General features: G+C 35.0%; 1 protein-coding gene across 3 annotated transcripts in view; it reads left to right on the top strand.

Moving 5' to 3' along the window:
• The window catches only part of AKAP9 (A-kinase anchoring protein 9), a 106,203-nt gene that overhangs the window by 17,232 nt on the left and 66,520 nt on the right, over positions 1 to 22,451 (top strand). For 2 of the 3 annotated variants that reach the window (XM_053948760.1, XM_053948852.1), the window contains exons 2-3: positions 7,644 to 7,898; positions 16,064 to 16,108. In XM_053948760.1, coding sequence (XP_053804735.1) covers positions 7,644 to 7,898; positions 16,064 to 16,108 — 300 coding nt within the window. Of the gene's footprint in view, positions 1 to 7,643; positions 7,899 to 16,063; positions 16,109 to 22,255; positions 22,310 to 22,451 lie in introns of all 3 variants that reach the window. The other variant, XM_053948673.1, reaches the window with a different exon arrangement.

The raw sequence follows: 22,451 nt of genomic DNA on the forward strand, positions 1-22,451 counted from the left end.
CTCTCATTGTCTTGTGTTGTCCTTCAAGATACCATAGCTATTTATAATTGTAAATCCTGGTGATCCCACTGGTTTTCTTCAGAGGACTCCAAAGGAATGGCTGTCTCTGAACCTGAAAGACACTCAGGCTTTTATTTAGGAAGACACTAGGATTTCTTCTTTGGAAATTTTCTTATTCTTACTATCATCAAGTAATACTCATGAGCCACTTAAGTTTCCATAAGGAGAGACATTCTAAGGTCTTGTTCAAGCTATTTGGGAAAACCTGGCTGTGAGTGCAACATAAAAATCAGTAGATTGAAAATTCTTAATTTCTGGGTGATTATTTCTTGTTCATTCAGCCTAATGTTTCCCATTTAGTAAATTCAACATCTGCTGAATAGAGCAAATAACCTAAAGCTCTGTTTGGCTCAACAGATAAGCAGATTGAAACTTGCAAAGAACATTAATTCTTTACTTACAGGTTGGATTTTCAGCTACGTGACATAATATGTTTAAAGTATTTGCAGGTTGCTTGCTCATTTATCTTCTATTTGTGGGTTTTTATCTCAGATTTGAAAAGAGTTGTGATACTCTCTTATTTGTTGATTAGCAGAATAGATTCAGTAGGCTTCACTAAGATGACATCTGTTTATTATCTGTGCTGGCAATTTTTCATTCACCTTACTTTCAGTTATCCTTTGCTTAGTATAGACATCAGGAACCTAGAAGAAAGCAGGCACTATAAACTTACCTATACTTCAGGAGTTAGTGCTTTGCCAAGACAACCCTTAGTGCTTAGACCTTCTGAGAATATGATAAAAGTGACAAAGTGCCACTTTCTTCTCTAATACCAGTTAACTGTTCAACATCTCTTCAGGGGACAGAGTAGCTTTTATAAAACTTGATAGCCTAACAGCAGATGAGTTTTAAACAGCTCAGGTGAGATTTACTGCCTAAACCTCAGTGTTGCTGTCTCCATGACTCTCTCAAGGGAGAGAGAGAGATTATGGCAGCTATATTTTCAGTTGTCCAGGGTAAGGTGGGATGGATAAGCTTAAACCACAGCAAATGTCCAACTTCTAAACCATGTCAAAATTTCAAATTCAGGTTGGCTTTTTGGTTTGTTACTATTGGCTTGTAGAACATCCCAGTAAAGAATTCTTGGGACATATATGTGCTTAATAAATGATGAAAACAAATCTCACCTCAGGGCTCTGCTTTTTCTTCTTTTTGTTGCTGAAATCTTCTGTAGGAATAATTACTTACCCGTGGTCAGAGGGAGTAGGCACTTGATCTATCACTAGGGCAGGTGATTCTTAAATTAGTCCTTCATCTTTTAAGACACGGTGGCAGTCTGTCTCAGGCTACATATTTTGGTTTCACTTTCACTCTCAGTAATCTTCCAGAATTTATATGTCATTATCATTCAGTGACTGGGGATTAGGAGCAGTATCATTAGAAAAGCCTGAGCCTTTCTACCACAGCACTGGTTATGATCTATCATGATGAGTTTCATGATATATCCAAGTGTTGCTGTGTACTTGCAGCCAGAGTCTGTCTGGGTCTGGGATATATCGTAGTTACCACTTACACAATACAGTTTGTCACAATGCATGTTATACATTCAGGTGCAGCTTAAAGTGGATTTTGTAGCACTTGCTCTATATGTAGAGTAACTATACCTTTCTGAGGCAAATTTGTGCCTTTTGCGTTGATGGAAAGTTTCAAGCAACACCCAACAAAAAATTCTATTTCACTTTTTCTTACCCTCATTATACTCAGTTGCAGATACTGTTCCTGTGGAGACTTTCAGTCTGCTAAATAGAAAGTTTAAAATATGCTTTCTACACTTAGATAAAGCTTTTGCATTGAAGCACTGAAGCCAGGATTTGTTTGTTAGGCTTATTGGGCTTTTTCTGTTGTATTATGAGGCAGTCTCAAATAACAAATGGTATTATTGTTATCAAATTCTGTTCTACAAAACAGGATTACCTGGGGGCTTTTCAGTCAAGCCGTAAGTATTTAATCACCAAACTGATGTTTTAGTCATTTACCGTGGTAGGCATTGAGAGTCATTTCAAAGTTTAATGGTTTCTCTTCATTGCTGCCAGGGCATGCTGCTCACTCTGGGGTAGCTTGCCAAGTTAGCTCTCTGGTCCTCTTCAGCAGAGCCACACACCACCCCGTCAGTCCCCAGCTGTTACTGCAATGTGGGATAATTCCATCCTGGGTGCAGGACGTGAGGGTTATGGGCTTCGGCTTCCAGCACGTTGAGGTCTCACTGTATGGTAGTTCTTCCTTCTTCTGTATCTGGCTTTCCACCCATTTGTTGTGATCCATGAACTTGCTTGAGATGTATTCAATTTTATCATCCAGATTATCTATAAAGAATATTACAGAGCTGTCAGTTTGTCTTTCAGCCATTAACTACTGTTTTTAGCTACAGTCCAGAAGATTCAGAAGTCCTTGTCTTACATTGAATGAGTGATCTAAGTATGACCTGGTCTGGCACAGAGCATTTCTCATTGGACACCAGACTGTTTTAGAACTTCTGACAAAGAATATGTCCCTGTCTGTGAGGACATATTAATCTGAAGTTTAAGCAGTGTCTGGAACATCTTTTGAAGTTACAGTAGTTGAGAAATGCAAAATCATGATGTGGATCTCCATTCATGCTCTTTTTGTACTGTGTAAAAATAAAAAAGTGCAATTATTTGCTTGTGGCAGCTTGTCTGAGGTTACTTTTTGTTGTCAGTCTGTAAGTTTGTGACTCATCCTTTTATACTTTTTCCTTAAATGAGTATAAAAAAAGAAATAGGTGTTTGTACTCAAGAGAAGCTGTGAGAGATGTACAAGACCCTGCTCTTTCTGTAAGAAGTGCCTGCATAGCAGTGAATTGGAGATGAGTTTGATTTTAGAAAGTTGAAGTTTGAATCTAATAATGTTTGTGTACAGGTACATGAAGTGTGACTGTACAGCTGTACTTGTACAGGATGTGCTATACCTATGGATTTCTTCACAATTAGAAGGGGTTTTTTTGACAGTAACTACAGCAAATACATTTTATATTATTTCCTGACATCCTTCTTTGGAAGCCCTGAGTGCTTTCAATTTCTGTTAACTGTAATACCTCTTAAAATAAGGCTGTCCAATCTGTTACATTATCTGAGAATGTTAAAGAATAACAAACATTCATAAAGTAGCATGCAATTTTAAATGATGTTGAATGTGTTTCTGTTCTAAAAAGTATTTTATGCATGTGAACTAAAAATATAGCTATTGATGCTTTACAAATGTAGCTTCAATGATTTTCAGGGATGTTTTTCAGTAATGTCTTCCACTGGTATATAGGCAGTGATTAAATGTTGCAGCTTTTGTTCAGACTTTTTTTAAAGTGCTTAAGAGATTAAGTTTCGCATTATGTTGGAGCCAAATTTTATTTTACCATGGACTTTTACTCTAGATATAGTTCAGTCAGACCATATTTGAAACTAATCAATGGACAGTGTTACCCAACAGTCCAGATTGCTGAAGGTAGCTGAATAAATAAATAATGCTGCTGTTGTAATTATAGCAGTACATTAACTGTCATAACTGACATGATTTACATAAGTAATCCCCTCCAATCTGCAAGTTGGTTTCCTTCTGTCTCAAGGATAAGTATTTAGTTCCTAATAGTGATTGATTCTTCTCCACATTTCTGACTTCTGCCAGTTGGAGGATACTGGCATTTAAAAGTGAAGATAGTGTTGTACCAGGGTGTTGGTAGTTTTGGTGCAGTCTGTGATGTGGCAGTTGATGCTAGTATATTGGTTTGGGATTAATGAGTAGGAAGTTATAATTAGAACTTGATAAATGCATGGATCATCTAAATACCTACGTTCTTCTATTCAATTGTTCTTATGCTGTGGGAAATGATTTTGAGAAGTATACCCATTGTCAGTCTGCATGATGCTCTATTGTAGTCCACTGACTCTCAGTGTTTTTCTGTTTATAAGAGACAACATCTTGTGGCAGAATTTAGTGCTAATATCCATTTCCTATTTTTCAAACTCATGGAAAGCTGAGTAGCTGTTGTAAATGGCACTTCTGAAAATCTGGAAATAAACAAGTAATTCTTCCTGCACAATTTTATTGTCCCTTTTTATGCATTAAAAGGAAAGAAACATATTTTCATTCTCATTTCATTGTACACTGGATATTTGATAGAAATATTGCAGACAATAATTTATTTTTTTCTAAATGCTGTGAAGTGAACATGCCTGTTTCCAAGAATATTAGGCTTTTGCCCAGAAGCAGGACTTGAAAAAACCTGTGAGCTGGGAATTGCAAGTTGTTAGTTTATTTAGTTGCAAAAGCTGAGAGTCAAGGATCGAAATCAATTGTTCTTCACTACTGAAAAATACAGATTAAATTTTTAACAGGATTCAGTACCACTTGCAGGATCCAAGCAAGATCTTATCAGCATGATGGGAGAAGCTGGAGGCAATGTCTTGACAGATAGGTGAATAGTGTTTAAAAATGCTCTGGATTGGTTTTCATGTGTGCTAAAAATGTGTTACGTGGATCATGGCTGACTGTGTTCCCGATGCTTTCCCAGGGTAAGGTGCTCATTCTCTCTTGGTTCTCAGAGGCATATCAGTGCAGAGAGCCTGTTCTGAATGTCCTTCAGCTTCTGTTTCTTTGCATCCTTCCTCCTTGAGTACCTCCTGTGTTTACACACTTGGCTCTTGCTTGCAATTTTTGTAACTCAGCAGAGACTTGACATTGAATTGTTTCAAAACTGCAGATTCAGAACTGATGGGAGCAGCATTAAGTTCCCAACAGGCTTAGTTGTGGCATAACTAAGCTGGTGTGCCTGGAAGACAGGGTAAGACATTGTATCAAGTGTGTGTTTGTTTCACATTTTGTTCGTTATGGACAAATCTATTTTTCGAGAAATACAAAATCTGGAAGTATTTTTCTTTTTAATTGAAAATTTTAGTTCTAAAGAATTTGTTTTCCTTGGCTGCCATGACTGCTGGTGGACTTTTCCCTGCTTGTCATTGGAACAATGATAGATCCTCGACTGTAGTTCATGAGAAGGAATTTGGTATCTGAGACTCGCCTGTTTTGATGTAAGCATCACAGAATGTCTTTGGTCAGCAGTAGCTTTTTGCTGTGCTGCTTCTCTTATTTCTAGCTTTTAAAATTTGATTAAAAATATTAATTTTAAATCATATTGCATTAGTAGCTGGACAGTTCTTTGTGTACCTGAATGCGTGGGGTTAAAAGTGCTCTGATTTGTGCATACGTTTGTCTCTACTAGTGCAGTTATTTCCAAAGTCCTAGATCCTCATATGGAATTTGTCAGTTGAGAACTGGTGTAATACAAAAATGTAACATTTTCATTTTCGCATGTGTTTAGCTTTCATATGTGCTCATCTTTGTCAGTGTTTAAACAGAAAAAAAACCCAGGATCTGCTTGTAACAGCCATGGTAGATTTTAATCTGTTAATTCTGAAGAAGTGAAAGTCGACAACTTAATTTTGAAAGGAGGGAAATCTGGCATGCCCAGATGCTTCAGTTAAAATATGCAAAATACTTGAGGAGAGACTAGGAGTAATTCATTTGTCCTTGAGCTACACATCTAATTTTGTAGACAAATAAAGACTGTAAAGCTGCTTTAAAAAAGCCAACTTAACTTTCCATTACAGAAGGTTTCAATCAAGTTGGGGAACAGAGTTCTTGACCAGTGGCACTACATGTAATTTATTACCTAGAAATAAAACATTTGAAAAAGCAAAATCTCTGAGTAGTTACACTTGAAGTCATGTTGTTTGCTTTCTGTCATTGGGACATTTGAACAAATTCTGCTTTTCTTTTGGATAAGATAAACTGAAAATATTTAATTTTTTTGAGATAAACTTATAGTTTTAGGAGAATGTAGTAATATCCTAATGGAACAACTGGAACCTTTACCCTTCCCATTTTGAGAAACTAAATCATTTTGAGAAACTAAATTTCTCTTTAGTTGGGTTTGGTGGTGGTTGGTTGGCTGTTTTGGGTTTTTTTTTTCCTCTTAAATTTTGAAGTAGAAGGGACTGTTCTTTCTTTTCTTGTTTAGAATTTTTGAATTCAATGGATTTTTGTGAAATAACAAAAGATACATATTTTAAAAAATAGAAAAAAAAAATCACAAAGTTTAACTAATTAGAAAAGTAGTAGGGAGGAGGTAAGTATTAAGTACTTAGGTGAGCATATTTGGCTCAGCACATGTTGAGGTCCTCCTCCTGTAAACAGAGCAGGAGCCATATGCCAAGCTGTCGTCCTAAGAAAGGAGAGGAGGCTAAAGAAACCCACAAAGAAATACAAATGAAGGGACAAAAGCATAAACCAGCCACGAGTCAGAACTGATCTCTCAGTGATGCATTTAGACTGGGGCTTCTCAGCTCTCTTGGGGCCAGATGAGAACTAGAAAGCCCTTCAGGTGACATCCTGCACTGTAACCAAACGGTGACTGGGAAAGGGGATCGTGTGTCCTTTTTGGTTTGGGTGTTCCTGAAGAAGTTGGATGGAAGCTTGGCTTTCTCGACTGGTGAATATCATGAGCAAATATGCTATCTTTTCTATATTTGTTTTCTTACAATTGCAGCATATTTATTTAAAAAACCCATGATATTTGAGTATTGGTTGATGCTGAAAGTTTAATGCTTTAGGGGCTTTATTTGTATGCTTTACATTGGAGTTACATTTATGAAATGTATTGTAGTACTTAATGTTGGATGCTTCAATTGAAAAGTAATGATTCTTGTTTTCAGATTTTATTGATAAGATTTTTTTAGTTTTTAATTTTAGTTGGTAAACCCCGATGTGCTTGTTTTATTTATTTGAACAAAACTTCTGTTCTTGTTAAGAAAAAAAAAATTAAATGGATTTTCTTGTGTAAACCACTGTAAAGTGATTAAAAGTGATAAGCTCTTCAAAAGGCAGTGTCTTACCGTATTTGAATAGCTTACATACTAATTGGTTTTTAAACTGTGTGCCTGGCTCACCTATGACTTTTTGTTCATCAGCATGTTTTGCTACAAGGTAGTGTGTCTTGTAATCTGCTCACTTTTTGGTTTTAGAGTATTCCCTTAATAAGTATTTTGCTACTTTGCTATTTTTTTGTGTTTTCACTAACTTGATGAGCTTTTTGTGTTATAGCTAACTTTTTAAATTTTTTTTATGATGCTTGCTTGAAGAGAAGTTTGCCTTTATCTGTCTCTGAAATAAAAATTAAAAGGACTTTCTGTAAATTATTTTAAGGTTCCTATGAAACTGAAAAATGAGATCAGGTTATTTCATTGCATTTGTCCTTTATAATGACATTTGTACCTTTACCTTTGACTGTTTCAAATTTTAGCTATCAGTCTGTGGAACAGTAACTTGTGAGCATGAAACTGAAAAAGGAATTAATTGAGTGTGTTGTTTACATTTAAGATTTTGTTAAAGCAAAGTATGTAAATGGAAAAAATAATCTAGGTCTGTCTCACATATGCAATATTAACTTCCACCTTGTTTTCAGTAGTGCTTCATTTGAAGCTATATGTAGAATAGTGGGTAAGGCTTTGTAGAGGATGTCATTAGTAATAAAGAGGAAAACTTTCACCTTTAACAAGATTTTGTCTTCTCTACAGCTTGCCCAATTTAGGCAGCGGAAGGCACAAACTGATGGTCAAAATGGATCAAAGAAGCAGAAAAAGAAGAAGAAAACAGCAAGCATCAAAGATGAAGAATCAATACAAGATGGGATTGAAACTGATCGATCTCGAAGTGATGAAATATCCTCATGCAGTAGTCGAAGGGGAGGAGCTGCTACTGCTGACTTTGCTATTATCAGGACTTTGCATAGTGGAGAAATTATTAAACACACCCCAGCTTACACCATGGAGGTAAGTTTGTCTCAGGCTATAAACAGTCACTTTTGGGGGTGAGTGGGCATAAAATAATCCATTCATTTTGAGAGTGGAAATAAAGGAATTGGATGAGACTTTGCACACTGTTTCCTTTCTTCTTCTGTCTTAGTATGTCCAGAGAAGACACTTTCTACTTGCCTGCTGGCATAATTTTTTTGTTGTAGTCAGTTCCCTGTAGAGAATGGATAGTGTGTTTGTACCGCTATACTCCTTAAATGTGCATAAATTAATTTTGTTTTATTAGAAGTTGCAAATTGAAGTGAATTTTTTGATTTCTCCACTTACGGCTCCACCAAAATGCAAAACTAAACATCTTTCTTGTATTCATGATGTAATTTGAGTCTCTCTGGTTAATGAGGACAAGGAATGAATTTAGAAATCACTACTGAGAACTGGGTGGCTTAAGAGATTGGTGAACAATTACTCTACTTTTATTACTTAATGAAATATAACCCTAATTGCCATTGGCTGAAAATACATGCTGTGGGAAGTTTGGAAGTTGCTGCATGACATACACTGGCAGTCCAATTTAGTTCTGAGTGGACAAGAATTCGTGTAATGTCATTACAGATAGAAGGGACAAGAAAGGCTGATACTATTTACAGAATAACTTAGTCCATTTGTGAAAGCAGTGCTTCTACAATGACATGAGTGGCATTCAGGGGAAGCATCTCAATGCAAATTCCCAGGTCTGTGCAGATGAATACAGTAATTTTTGAGAGATGTGGTACAGATGAATGCTCTGCATTTTGACTTGCCAGTCCTGTGCTGGGATAGATCATTTGTAACGATTTTGGCTCCATTATTGAATTTCCAGCAACTGAGGACTAACTGAGAAATTACACTTTTTGAAATGTTTTTTGCATTTTTATTAAAAAAAACCCCAAACTTACCAAGGTGGAGAGGCAGACAGACTAAATCATACATGCAAATGAAAACTTGTAAAGTAATTGATCCATTTATTTTACAGTTTTAAACCTATAATACACTGGATTATATATATCAGTAATAGATATATCAGTATATATCAATACAGTAGATATTTTGAATCTTGTAGGTATGTGCCTTTAATATGTAGCTTTTAATTGTTAGAAAGCTCATGTTAAGACTGCAAAACTGTAGTAACTCAATAAAACTGTCTGTTGAACTCAGGTTTTCCTGGAGGAGGTAAGAAATTTGATAACAGAATAACTATTTTCTTAGATGAAGATATGACTTCTTTGCCTTCTAAGAGAAGAGAAAGATGTATTTTATTAAATGAATCAGGTTGTCTACAGCTATTGAGAGAGGACTGCTAGGGAAGAGAGGTGTTTAGAGAGAACCACTTAAACTGTTGCTTTAATAATGCAATAGTCTGCATAAATATGACAACTCTATGAAGTCATTTCCTTGATCAAATATATTTTGAAGTTGCAGATGGACTCTGCTAATGTATTTCCTTTGTTAGGATAAATATCTCTAGTACAGTTGGAGAAACAGGGTAAAGTACAGAGTCATAGAATAACTTGGGTTAAAAGGGACCTTTGAGGTCATCTAGTCCGATCCTGTGTTCAAAGCTGGTCTAATTAGATCAGGTTGGTCCTAGTGGCCTGTGTTGGCCTCTAAATGCATACAGTACAATACATAGGTGATTTTAGAAGTGGAAAAATATCTACTTTGCATTTGCTAAAGATTGTATGCATAGATACCTCTTAAGATGGTGGTATGATTTTTCTGAGGTCTGTCTTACTCCCAAAGCAACTTATCTTTTGTTTAAATTAATAAATATGGAGATGCACTTGGGTTTTTGATTTGCTGGGGGGAGGTGGTTTGTTTCTTTATTTTTTAAATTGTAGCTTTAAAAGAATAAGCATTAAAATCATGAGAATTTGTAATTTGACTCTGTTGAGTTACTTAGTGACTTTTAAACCAGTATTCACTTCCACAGAAAAGAAAAACACCCCTCTCCCAACTGGGAAAGCATTATTCTTTGTTAAACATGGTCTGTAGCCTCTTTACTCATATTACTTAAATAAATAATCGGTATTTTGTAGTTGGAAGGTGATTGCTAAAGTCTTTGCAATATTAACAGAAGAGGAAAAACTCTGAAAGTGTTTCAGTGAATCTCATAATTTACTGGTTTTAGTCTTACAAGTGCAATGATTTGGACAGAGAGCCTGTATTACAGTAATTGGATTGGAGCTTGCTGAGTTGAAATGGCAGCCACTGTAATAGGCGGTTTCAGGCTAATCTCTGCCGTGGAGAATTACAGCTTTGAGCTGTTTGCTTTTTCACCCAACATTAAGTCGTTGTAGGTTGCTGTGTCAGAAGAGTGAGACAGGATTACTGGAAGCATTATGCAGGATCATTTTCTAGCTAAACTTTGATTCTACTTATTTATTTCATCTTTTACTGGAACTGATATTTAGAATTGTTCTTTCTGTACCACAAAATACAGACTCAGAACATCTGACTGTACTGCCTGTCTATCTAAAAATCTTGGCTGGTCTTCACTGTGGTAGTTTTGTGGGTAGAAGTTTATCTCCCTGCAGTTCTCCTAGTGTGATTTTAAGCCCCCAGTGGAATTAACATGTCCAAATACAAGTGAAAAAGGGTTCTCTTACTCCATATGAATATCAGAAAGTGAAAGAGAGATACTCCTCTGAGAGCTTATTTTTTTTTATTCACTTTTATTGTGAAGGCAGAAGAGTTTCTTTTCAGAGAGGACAGAAGTGTTTAGAGTACAAAGTTTTGGGGTTTTTTTTGCAGTCATCCAATTCCTTTTTTTTTTTCCTTCTGTGTTCCTAAGGGTGGATTCCTCTATCCCCCTGTGTTCTCTTCAGTTGCAAAAACTAATTGGAAGAACTCTGGAAGAGCTACCATTGTTTAGCCATTACATTTTACATTCCATCTGAAATAATTTGTAATCTCTAAGATTTCCGTCCTCTATTTTGTTGGAGGAACAATTTACAAGATTTCTTAGAGAAATGACAGTTGGTATTTATTTGGTCTCTTGTTTCATGTTGAATGCTTTTTGTCTTGTTTTCACAAAGAGACTATTTTTTGTCTTTATTCTGTTGCACCCTGATATCTTTAGGTATTGACATCCCTAGTGTCCTTTAGGTGTTGACATTCATAGTGTCCTTTTCCATACAGAGGTAAAAATAACCTAGACCACATCATAAAATGAACTGGAATCAATTAAAATCTTGGGTTTAGGATTGCTTGTTTTTGTGACTTTTGCAGCTAAAAATGGAAGAAAGCAAAAGTCGCTTCTAATGTAGATAATTGCTGAGATCACCTTTTCTGGGAAGCCTTGAAATGATGGATTGGAGCACACTGCTTTGCAAGAATGTCCTAATGTCAGAAAAGCAAAAGAAATTAACCTGTGTCACAGTAAAATTGTCCTTGAATCACCTGGGTAGTAAAAGCTATTATACAAAGCTTCTTAGAAAAGAAAAGTTCAACATTCTGTGATGAAGAATACCTGCTAATTGACTAAGGTTGGATTAGTAACTGGTGTTTTGGTTTTTAAAAGTCCTTTTGGTAATAGTTTTAGAATAGCTTAACTGTTAACTGAAGTGCGTGGTAAAACTTCATGTTCATTGTTTCATTTCTATAAGGTATTCCAGTTGTTAGTGTCTGAGATTTTGACAGACAAGGATCAGCAAGTGATTAGGAAGGAGATATTGGGTAGGATTCTTCAGAACTGATGAAGAAAAGCGAGAGAAATAAGAAAGTATGTAAGCAGTATGGAGAAACAGAGAGGATGCCTCAGTGAGAAAATGTGTAAGTGGTGAATGTGGTAAGACAATCCTGTGATGGAAGCATGAAAGCAAAGAGCAACTGAGGGCTTTGACTAGAATAGAGCTATTCTGGGATGTACAGTAAGGTGGAGGAATTGAAAAAAAAATGGATAACTAAAATGTAGTAAAAATTAGCCCAGTATTGTCAGATAATATAGCATCCATTGAAACATGTTTTGAAATTGAAGAATGAAGAAAAGCAAATGTTTGGAGATAGTCTGTTTAGTAGTAAAGTCAGTGTCACAGGAGAAGGTAGTAAATTCTCAGTAGCATATGGTTCTGATTGTAGCCAGTCATTCTTTCTATTCACCATCTGGCCAGAAAATTGCCAGGATAACTTGCCAATTTTATTTGATTCATAAGACAACCTCTGGTATTATGTCTTCCTTTATCTCTGTATATACTCATATATAATAGATTTACTGGCACAGAAATTACCTGTATTGGAGAATGGTCTCTCTGCAATTACAGGGTATTTCACTTCAGATTAAACATTTATAAAGCCATGTTACCAAAGAATAGAAACCTAATTGAATGTGTAGGTTAGCACTGTTGATGGTGTTTTCTGATACCATCAGAGGTTCACACACTGCAGAGTTCAGTACCTCGCTGCAGGTTATATTCAGCTTTGCCAGCAGTTTATCTCCACTAAAACACACTCAGTTTAAATTTGATCATAGTAAATAGGTGTGGGTCATAAATTACCAGGGAATTCAAGTTGAATGGTTCTTGATACTAGGAGCTAAGCAAGACATGATAAGACAATATAAAAGAATAGCCCTTCATATTCAGAATGTTCTACAAGTATTAAAGGCCCATAAGGTTCGGGATGACCTAAAGAGGGGATTTCAAGTCTGGGATATTCTGTTTACACTCTCTTTGCCTCACTTCTAGTCATGGTCTCCTTAATTAGACTTACTTGTGATCCTCTATGAATTGCTAGAAACCCATCTGAAAATGGCCAAGTCAAAATAACTTGGTCAAGAATTAGTCCAGCCTTTTGTAGTTACATTTTTGTGACAGTTTTCACTGAGGTCATAAAAAAGACAGTAGTTTCCTTCAGGTAGAATTCTGTTCTGTGAATATTCAGTCTATGCCTTCATCCATTGCAATTCAAGTAGATTAAGAACCAACTATATGTAGGTTCTTGCTAAACATTTTATTGTCACTTATGGAAGTTTTCCAAAGAAATATGAAAATCACTCTTCAGTTTTTGTGGCCAATTTTGTATATGAGTTCTTTTGTGAAGTCTGGGGTATTGTTGGGTGTCCAGTGTTCAAGAACATGACTTTTGAGCAGTGCGTAACTGCATACAGAAACAAGTTACTCTAAAATGGGCCTGCTGTATTCCACAGGCTGATACCCTTTTTTTTTTTTTGGTATCATCTTGTATTTCCTCTGAAGTATATAGACAGAACTTTTTAAAATTTTCTGAATACTGTTATCCTTAAAGGTTCCATCTCAGACTTGATGGAGATAGTTGCCTACAAAGAGTCTTTGAGATATCTCTTCAATGTGTTTTAGCAATCAATTACATTGTCAGTGAAGAAAATACTAAATAAGGTGGTTAAGTATTTTGCCAGAAGAGAGTAACTGTTTGCAGCAAGAAAATGCTGTGGGACATAGTTAATAGGATAGGTGCAAAATAACTGTGAGGGTGTAACAAATACCTGTTTCTAATTCCGTGAAGCATTGAGAGGCCTGATAAATAGCCTTCTTGGCATTATCCTGTCAAAAGGATAATATGTTTTGTGTTGCTAAGAGTGTGTAGTAAGAATTTTTAAAAATTATTTCCTTTGAAACTGGACCCCTGTGGCTGAAATGAGCTATGTAAAATCTAATTACTTTTGTTGACCAAAGAAGAATTGAAGCATACAGAACAGGGAGCTTGATAATGGAAGGAACTGTATTTGAAATAAAGTTGGTCAGGACTTAGGGAAGTAACATAGCTGCTTGGAGGGCACGATGACTGCCTGTAAAATGTTGACTAAATTTGTAATGTTACAGATTCTGATAGCAAAAGAAAAACATGAAGTCTTACAGTCTGGGGTGTAATGTGTGAGCTCATAGGATTTAATTCTCTTTAACTGGTTTTTTTGCACAGTTTGGATGATCCCCTTAGCACAGGAGACAGCACATTTAACTGGGGTTCATTTGGCCATCTTTCTGTCCTTAAAATCACAGAATCCCTTGGCAAAAATACTTGGTTTTAACATGCAAAGAACTATCTAGATCCAGGACTGAAGTTGGCATTTTAGAAATTATTTATGCTGCTAACAGATATTGTACACCTAAACTGATGGAGGATTATGTGTTTTTGACAATTTTGTAAAAAATAGTTCAGGATTTTTTTTTTTTAATTGTAGGTTGGTATTCAGAAAGGAACAAACAATGTATTAACTTTCTTAAAAAATATCATATCTGGCCAAATTGCCATTAAAAAACTAGAGAATTATTTTCAAAAATCAACTTCCTATGAGAATTAATATATTCTCACTCCAGCCTAAGCTTCAATCTGCAATTTCTTAGCTTTTTTCTATAATTATCTACTAGATTTGTCTATCTGTAGTTTATCTCAGGATGTACAAATTCATTTTTCATCTTCCTTATGAACAAGAGACTGTTTTATAATTTAAAAGCATTACAAGGTAAAACTATTGAAGAAGTGGTACTACTTGTTCCTGTTTTTTGCATGTTGGAGAAATGCCTGTATTTCATGCTGTATATAAAGATTTGAAGAGTTAGATCTAGCTATATGTATACACATTTGTAGTAACTCTTCCGAGCTTCTCTAGGAATACTTCTAATTATTCTTTGTGTAGGCTCCTGAATTGGAGCAAACCATGAAAATTTGTAAGAAGATAACAACCATATATTTGTTATCTCTGTTATGAAAAAAATAATGTGGTTTTCTCTGATTTTATTTCTTCCTGAGGATTTTGTCCTAGACCAAGGACATAGAATACAAACAAGATGTAATTTTTTGGTATGAACTTATATATATATAAATATTTGTATAAATATAAATAATATGAATTTGTGTGAAAATGAAATACTTTAAAATACTAATTTTATATTTCATAGTATAAACACTTTTGTCACCCTAGAGTTTTAAAACATTATTTTGATTTCTGTTTCAGTTTGTGTCTTATTTTTGAGGTGAACCTAGTTTTTATTTTTTAAAATTATATACAGTGTATGAATTTTAACTTCCAAATAAGTACTGTAAGGGAATATTGTGCACTCTGTACATGAAAAAATACCCTTTGGTTAGGTTAATTACATTCTGGAGCTGCATATTGGATTCAAAATATGTAGAATCAGTGTTGTTAGGATTGTAAAAACTGCAGAACTTCAGGAGGTCTGTGTGGTAGATTACTTTAAAATTATAAATAAATAAAATTACTTTAAAAAATAACAAAACAGAACGCAGTTTACAGTCCAAATTTTACCTGTGTCTACTGATGTAAAATGTGCCATGTTAATTTGAAAATAAGCCTGACAGAACTCAATATAAAATTGAGACATTTAATGTGAGGCTGGCGAATGTGTTAAGTGAATTTTGGACAAGCTCGGTTATGTGCATGTCAATTTTGCCAAAGTAGTTCTAACTCATGGTGGCACTTCTCAAGTTTTCAAGTTTTTCTTTCAAGTGCACTTATTCAATGGTAGTGCACCTTATACACATAATTTACACCTTTTCCAATGAACATTTTGATTCTCAGTCTTGATACAGTTTATGTAGTTCATCAAGATAACACTGTTTCATTCAGGTATCTACCATGGCACATTTATGCTCAGTTTGTTTAGGCTTTGTTCCCTTAATTCCTCTACTTCATTAGATCACAAGATTTGAGTATTTTTCTATTTATTTTCCCTTGGTTTCCATGGAAGCTGAAGGGTGAGTGTTTGTTTTAAAATTCTAGTCAACATCAAAATTTTTGCATGTATGAAAATTATGTTCTATACAAGATTGTGTTCTTAAGCCAGCAGAGTTCCTAATTAGATAAAACTGATATAGCAGAGACAAGTTCTTTTCATGATACTTCTTAGTTCTTTTTAAAAAAGCAAAAATAAATCCCAGAAAATTAAGTTAAATTTTCAAAATATTGTTTTGCACCTGTAGGTGTGTGAAGATTTTATCAGGTAATTATAGTGTTTCTGTGATCATAGTTCAACAGCAAAATGACTTTATTAAAGCTGGGATTTCCAGAAAGTGAAGGCAACCATTGCTGTACATATTCTCTTATCAAATTCATGTACACCTTGGTGTTTTCAAATACTGTAAAATGGGAAATGTCTTGTTTAGTGTTTTTAGAGTGCCATCATTGTAAATTTTTTAATATTTTATTTTAGCCGGAAAGTGAAATTTCCACCACAGTAGAAGATTACAGTTCTGAGGTAAGACTGAAGTAATGCTTTTCCTAGCTTTTCTTTCAACCTTTTCTGTTACATGTTTGCTGCAATGCTGTGCATAGTTTTTCAAAAGGAGAAGGAAAGAAAGAGCAGATGTGATATTATGGACAAATCTGTTGCATGCTATTACTGGTATGATCAATGTACCATTAAAGCAAGCATTATGTGAACTCCATAATGGGATGGCTACTATAATAAATAATGCAATATATACATAAATTGTTGTAGCAATATCATCCTTAAGGTCGTATTAATGCCGTGGGTGTATTGGCTGTGCATAATCTCTGCTAATTTTCTGTGAGAGACTATTTAACAAGTTGATTACATTTTAATGAGTTTCAAAGCAGTCTCAGTGACTGGCTGAGTGTCAGTCTGCTTATGGGAGATGATGAGTGATTGACTGTGCCTCGCTTGTTGTTTGGCTGGTTTGTTTTCTTTCACTTATTAGGCTGACTGTGTCTCAGCCCATGAATTTCAGTTGCTTTTGCCCTTCCAGTTCTCTCTTCCACCCTGCTGGTGGGGGTATGAGTGACTGGAGTGGGAGCTTAGCTGCTAGCCAGAGTCAGCCCACACATTGGCATCTACAGCTCATCTCTGTCACATGGAAGGGTAGTTGTGTGTGTGGAACTTGGGTTGTGTCAGATAAAACAGTTACGTTTGTAAGGAGTAAACTACCTCATGCATAAATGTTGGTCAAGAACATGCCAGCAAGAAATAGCCATGGAACAGCTGAACAAAACAGGAATTGGTTTTAGTTTGAAAATCTAATTTTTCATGTCTCAAACAATCACTTTGTATAGGGACAGTCCGGGTTTTATTTTGCAGTTCTCTGTGCTAACAGTTTAGAACAAACACACCCAGAATGTTAAGCTTGGCAACAAGTAAGAGGGAATGAAGTAAATCAAATTAATCTCATTGCTGTTTGCCATCAAGAGTGTAACAGACATACTTTTGAAGAGCTGCCATGATCGTAGTGCACCTTTTTAGAATATGCATCACCATGGTATGTGACTACCTTTAAATGGAATTTGCAGTATGTGAAGAATGGACCCTTGAAAACAGTTGACAATGTCATTGATACGCATGTATTTTGACAAGCGAAACATACTACGTATATAGTGAAACATGGATGAAATTCTGTTCACTTCTGAGGTGGTAGGAAGCAGTGCTGGAGACTGATAACAAAAGCTGAAGAAAACATGTCTTTGCACAGGGCAACAAGATACAGAAAACATCAGGTATAATGCCTCATGATAATTGTGGATGTGTCCTGATTTTAGTGTTTGGGGCTTCAGTTTCAGTTGAATTTAAAGCTCTAATTTTAACATGAAGTTTCACATCTAAACACGTCATTCTTCAAAGATTTCCATAGATAACCTGCAGAGGATATTAGGAAGCAAATTTTCAGATACTGAAGACATAGAAGAATAGCATTGCTGAATAGGAAAAATAGGAATAGAAAGAACAGGAATATCTGAATATTCCTTAAAAAAATAATAGATTTCCTAAAAAATGCAGTGGCAGATGCATTACTAGGCAGTTCTTATTCCCGCAGAAGGACTTTTTACCTTGCTGAGAGTTATCTTCTAAGACATAAATAGGCAACACAAAACTCGTGAATAGTAGCATGATACTGACTCTGGTGAAGAGCAAGCTCAAGCAGTCAGATTTGCCATCTTTTCTAATAAACTCTTTTTAATTCCAGTTCATTACAATTAGTTGATATCTGAAATGGGGGGACATCACATTTAGGAATGCAGATATTTTGGGAGCTGATTTTTCAATATGTTTCATATCAGCTGTTATGTTACTTTTGTTATTAAAATCTCTGCTTCCATTCATGGACACACTGTAAATAAAATTATCTGAAACCTTTTCAGTTGAAGATGACAATAAATTAAATTTTGTCTGTAACAGCATAATTATGCAGATATATAAAATATTGAGCTTGATTTTTTTTTTCAAATACATGATTTCCTTTCCAGAACGCTAAGAAAACCCATATTTGAAGAGACATAGGCCTGTTGATCCATCTTTTTCCTTATAGATTAGAACACCTGTATTATTTTTAGTGGTTTTGCCAGAAATTAAGTTGAATTGTGGTTGTCATGCTTCAAATTCAAATGGGTCGTAAATAGTTTGTTTTGTTGTCATTGATAAATTAAAACAGATGATTCTTCAGCCCCTTCTCTTGAGGAATTGATAAAACTATGTGATAAGGTATTTCCCTCTTTAGGAGATTTACCAGACACAACATTATAAGGCAATACAGTTATCTAAGCAAAACTGAAGGTATGTTTATGTAAGAATTCTTGTATTGAAGGAAATTTATTGTAACTACAGTCTTTTGCTCAGTTTTGCTCAGCCACCTTTCTAATACTTACACTATCAAGGTAGAAGCTGACTGAAGACTGGTAAATCCTTCATATGACCAGCTTGTCTTTTGGGACAAATTCCTCAATGTAAGCAGCAATGATGCCTTACCTGCATAGTCTTAAATTATAGTGGTGGTTAGCTATTTAAGGTTATAGTTTGAACTCAGAACTAATGGAAGTTAGGGTTTTCCTAGCAGTTGGAATTTTGAGGGATTTTATAACTGTGTATGGTAAAGTTGCCCCCATACATTTTCCATATGCCTCAGTTTTATGTTATAACTAAAAAGCTGTTCCACCTGATACTTTTTTTTCTCTTGTTGGCTCTATTTCCAAAATGCAAAGTATATCTCTGAGAAGATGGTTAATATGAAGTCTAGAAAGTTGTTTGTTTTTATAAATTTTAATGACATTTATAACTCAACCTTAACTACTGCATAAAGAAACCAGTTGCTGTTCTGTTACTATATAGAAAAATATATTCAGCCATGATGTTTTAAAAAGTCATCAATGGTTCGCCTTCAGAAGTTACTAAGCTTAGTTACAGGATTGTAACTATTTTCGTCACAATCTGAAAATGGCTTTTGTTTATGGAGTATAAACCCTGCCCCGCAAAACCTCCCCAAAATATGCTGAAATTCATTTTCCCAAGGTAACCTAATTGCTAATTTTAGCTAAGTTTCATATAGCAGTTCTGACATAACTAGAAGATTCAGGAGAGGCTAAGAACATTGACAAGCCATGATCAAGGTCTAAATATAAATTTTTAGGAAGGAATCAGATGTCCAAAATGTACAAGAAAGGGTGTAGGGGGAAAGAAAACATGAGGTTAAATTCTTAATATGTTCCAGATACTTCTGTATGTTTCTACTACCGAATCAAACAAGTCTTTTAAGCAGTATGTATTGATTTATTCTGAGCATGAATTTATTATTTATAGAGGGAAATCTGTGTAGTAATAGTATTAATGTTGTAAGTAGTTACACATTATGTATTATTACTGCTATTTTTGAGATACAATTTCTGGTCTTCCAAGGTCTAAGGAACATTAGATAGGATAAAGTGATATCATAAATGTAATCCTGACCTCTGGTGGCATTTGTCATGAATCACTCCCTTAATCCACTGGTGGAAGTTGGTTTTCCTTTATTCTCAGAAAGAAAATTCCTTTCATTTGCCTTAAGCATATGTATTAACTGATGCAATAGAAATGAAACCTTTATTTTTAGCCATTAGACTACAGATTATCTTTTACTTTACAATGCTAAATAATATTTCTCTGAATTATTTTGAAAATGCAAGGAAGGAAGAATTATCAGACATAATGTCCTTTGAGACTTCTACAACCTTCACTTGTTTCATAATGTTTGTTCACCAAAACTGTGACTGCTGAGTAATGTATTGTAAAATTTAACCTATTGTTATTTTGTGATTATTTGCTCATGCAATTTTATCCAGAGTTCTTGTTACTTCTTTGTTCCATTATGTTAAAATGATATGTGGTTTGATTCTTTCAATGTTTAATTGTTTCCTGAGGTATGTAACTAAGCACATCATAAGTAATTAAGGCATGAGAATGTTTCAGTTTTAAAGGTGAACTGCAAAGCTTTTAAAGAAGAAATTATAAGAATCTACATGAAGAGCATTTATAGATTTGCAGAAGACCTCTAAATGGGTAAATCACTGGGACCATAAGTCAGGACAGGAGTCCTGCAGGCCTTGTTTAGCCATCTACTGACACTCAAGTTGGCATCTGAACTACTGAATTCATATTTTTAGATGAGTGGAAAATTAGTTTTAAATTAAGATTTTTTGAAGCTAGTAGCTCATTACCAATTGTTTGTCTGCTCTTACACAGCAGAATTTGTTATGCTAGGGGTTGCCAGGCTGCTTCCAAGGTTTCCCTCAACACAGTACCCTGCTGTGGCTGTCTGGCTGGACTTTTTTTCACAGATTGCAGTGCAGTTTGTTACCTTGTCATATTTCCACTTACACTTTGCCAGAAGACATTTGAAAGAAGAAGGTATCAGATGAGAAAAGCATGGACTCCTGTGTTACTGTGTACATCACTTGTGTGATGTCAAAGAGTTACGCTCCCATGAAATGGAGCAGGATTTCTGATGTTCCACACATCATGTGTGTGTAGCATGAATGTGTGTAGCAAAATCTCTTCTCTAAGTTAAAGGTCTTTTGTAGAATTTTCAGCTGTTGAGAAGTCTGAAACAGCTAATGAGATAAGACTTTTATGCCTTTCCTTAGCTCTTGATATAAAGTGTCTTTGATAGTCACACATAGCCATGATTCATGGGCAGAGAAGTGTATCCACTGTGGTAGATTACAGTGATTGTACACTGCATCTTTATCAATTAAGCCTAAGTAAAATGGGAGTTACAAAGGGGAAGGGAAGGATTACATAGTAGTTTCTGTTAAACTACTAGTGTTGTTAGTCTGGGACATGTGCCAAAATCTGAATAAAGATGTTGGTGCCAGGCGCTGCGTAGACATTCGTGTGTCTAAACGTAGATCAAACATCTGGCAATACACAAATGATACACAGTGCCTCTGTGAGTTGCCTGGACTGCTGTTTGCTGCAATTTTCTTTATTCCTTCTAAACTAAGGCAGTAATCTCTATGGTGTCTTATTTTTACTGAGAAAATCAGAAATTGAAAGGGCACTGTGTCAACTTTGCAAATTCTCTAATGCAGATTTATTCATTCGCCTAATACAAATTCAATGACTGTATTGATCCCATTTATAACAGTGCACTTACTGATTTGCTGAGGCGTGATAGTTATTTGTAAGTAAGTCCTTATCTAGGCTGTGGCAGACATCTGAGCAGTACAGCTTCTTTGTTTGATTTAAACATAGTATTTGGGTCTGAAATACTATGATGACTTTCTGTGTCTAGTACCATTATTTTTGTTTCAGACTCTGATGTAATAATGAGCTCTGAGGAGAAATGCAACAGTTCTTGCTTTCTCATTTTTGAACATTGGTCTGCTGTTTTAAAAGCCTGCCTGTCTGTTTGATCGTTACTCATGTGTACACAGCCTGTTCTTTTCATTTGGATTTTTTTTTTTTTTTACCTGTAACTACTACTTTGGCTTGTGCTTGCCTTTTGGAGATTTGCTGGTTTTGGTTTGTACAGGCAGTAGAACCAAAATTCTCATAGAAGCTGAATGGGCTTGCAGTGTTAGGTGAGTGAAAGAGGATTTATTTTCAAATGTCTTATGTCAAATGTATCATTTCTGCTCTTTTTCAATTTCACAAAATTCCTTCAAATTGAGAATGAAAGTCTATGATACTGCCTTTCATCCCCTATCAAGAGATAGATGACTTTCAGAAAGACTCAATCTTGTGGTGTATAAAAATCTTCAAGAAAGCATAACTATGTTTTGTAATATCTAAAAATATTAAACATATAATTTAAAATGCAACAGTGCTGTATTTTAATGATTTAAGAGTTTAAGCTTTGTGTTGACCTTTAAATCTGAATTCCTTTGTTTTCTCTAGATGTTGATTGGTAATAAGGTTTTCATTTTAGACAATATTGTTTATTTTTGCAATTTTGGGCATTTTACCTGTTATCTATGCTTACTTTGATGCAATTTGCTTTATAGAAAGCTATTTTGTATTTCAAATGAAATAAATTTTTGTAGTATAACAATTCCCGTAAATTGCTACATAAGATTCAAGTAAGTGGGAAATAGAAATCAAGCATTATTTAAAATAATGTATTTAGAAATTGTCTTTATACAGGTAAATGGTTGCAGTTTTGTGACAAGAACAGCTATACCTGCAGACTTAATCAGGGTACAGTATTGCAAATTGAATTAGAATACTAATGGAGAATACTAAACATCTCAATTTATTTTGAACAAACACTGTGTTGCTGACTAATGCTTTATTTTGCATGCTGTGCTCCACACCTGCATTGTTTGCTATATTAATATAG

Source organism: Vidua chalybeata, chromosome 1 (genome assembly GCF_026979565.1).
Source record: "Vidua chalybeata isolate OUT-0048 chromosome 1, bVidCha1 merged haplotype, whole genome shotgun sequence".
In the NCBI taxonomy this organism is placed as follows: Eukaryota; Metazoa; Chordata; class Aves; order Passeriformes; family Viduidae; genus Vidua; species Vidua chalybeata.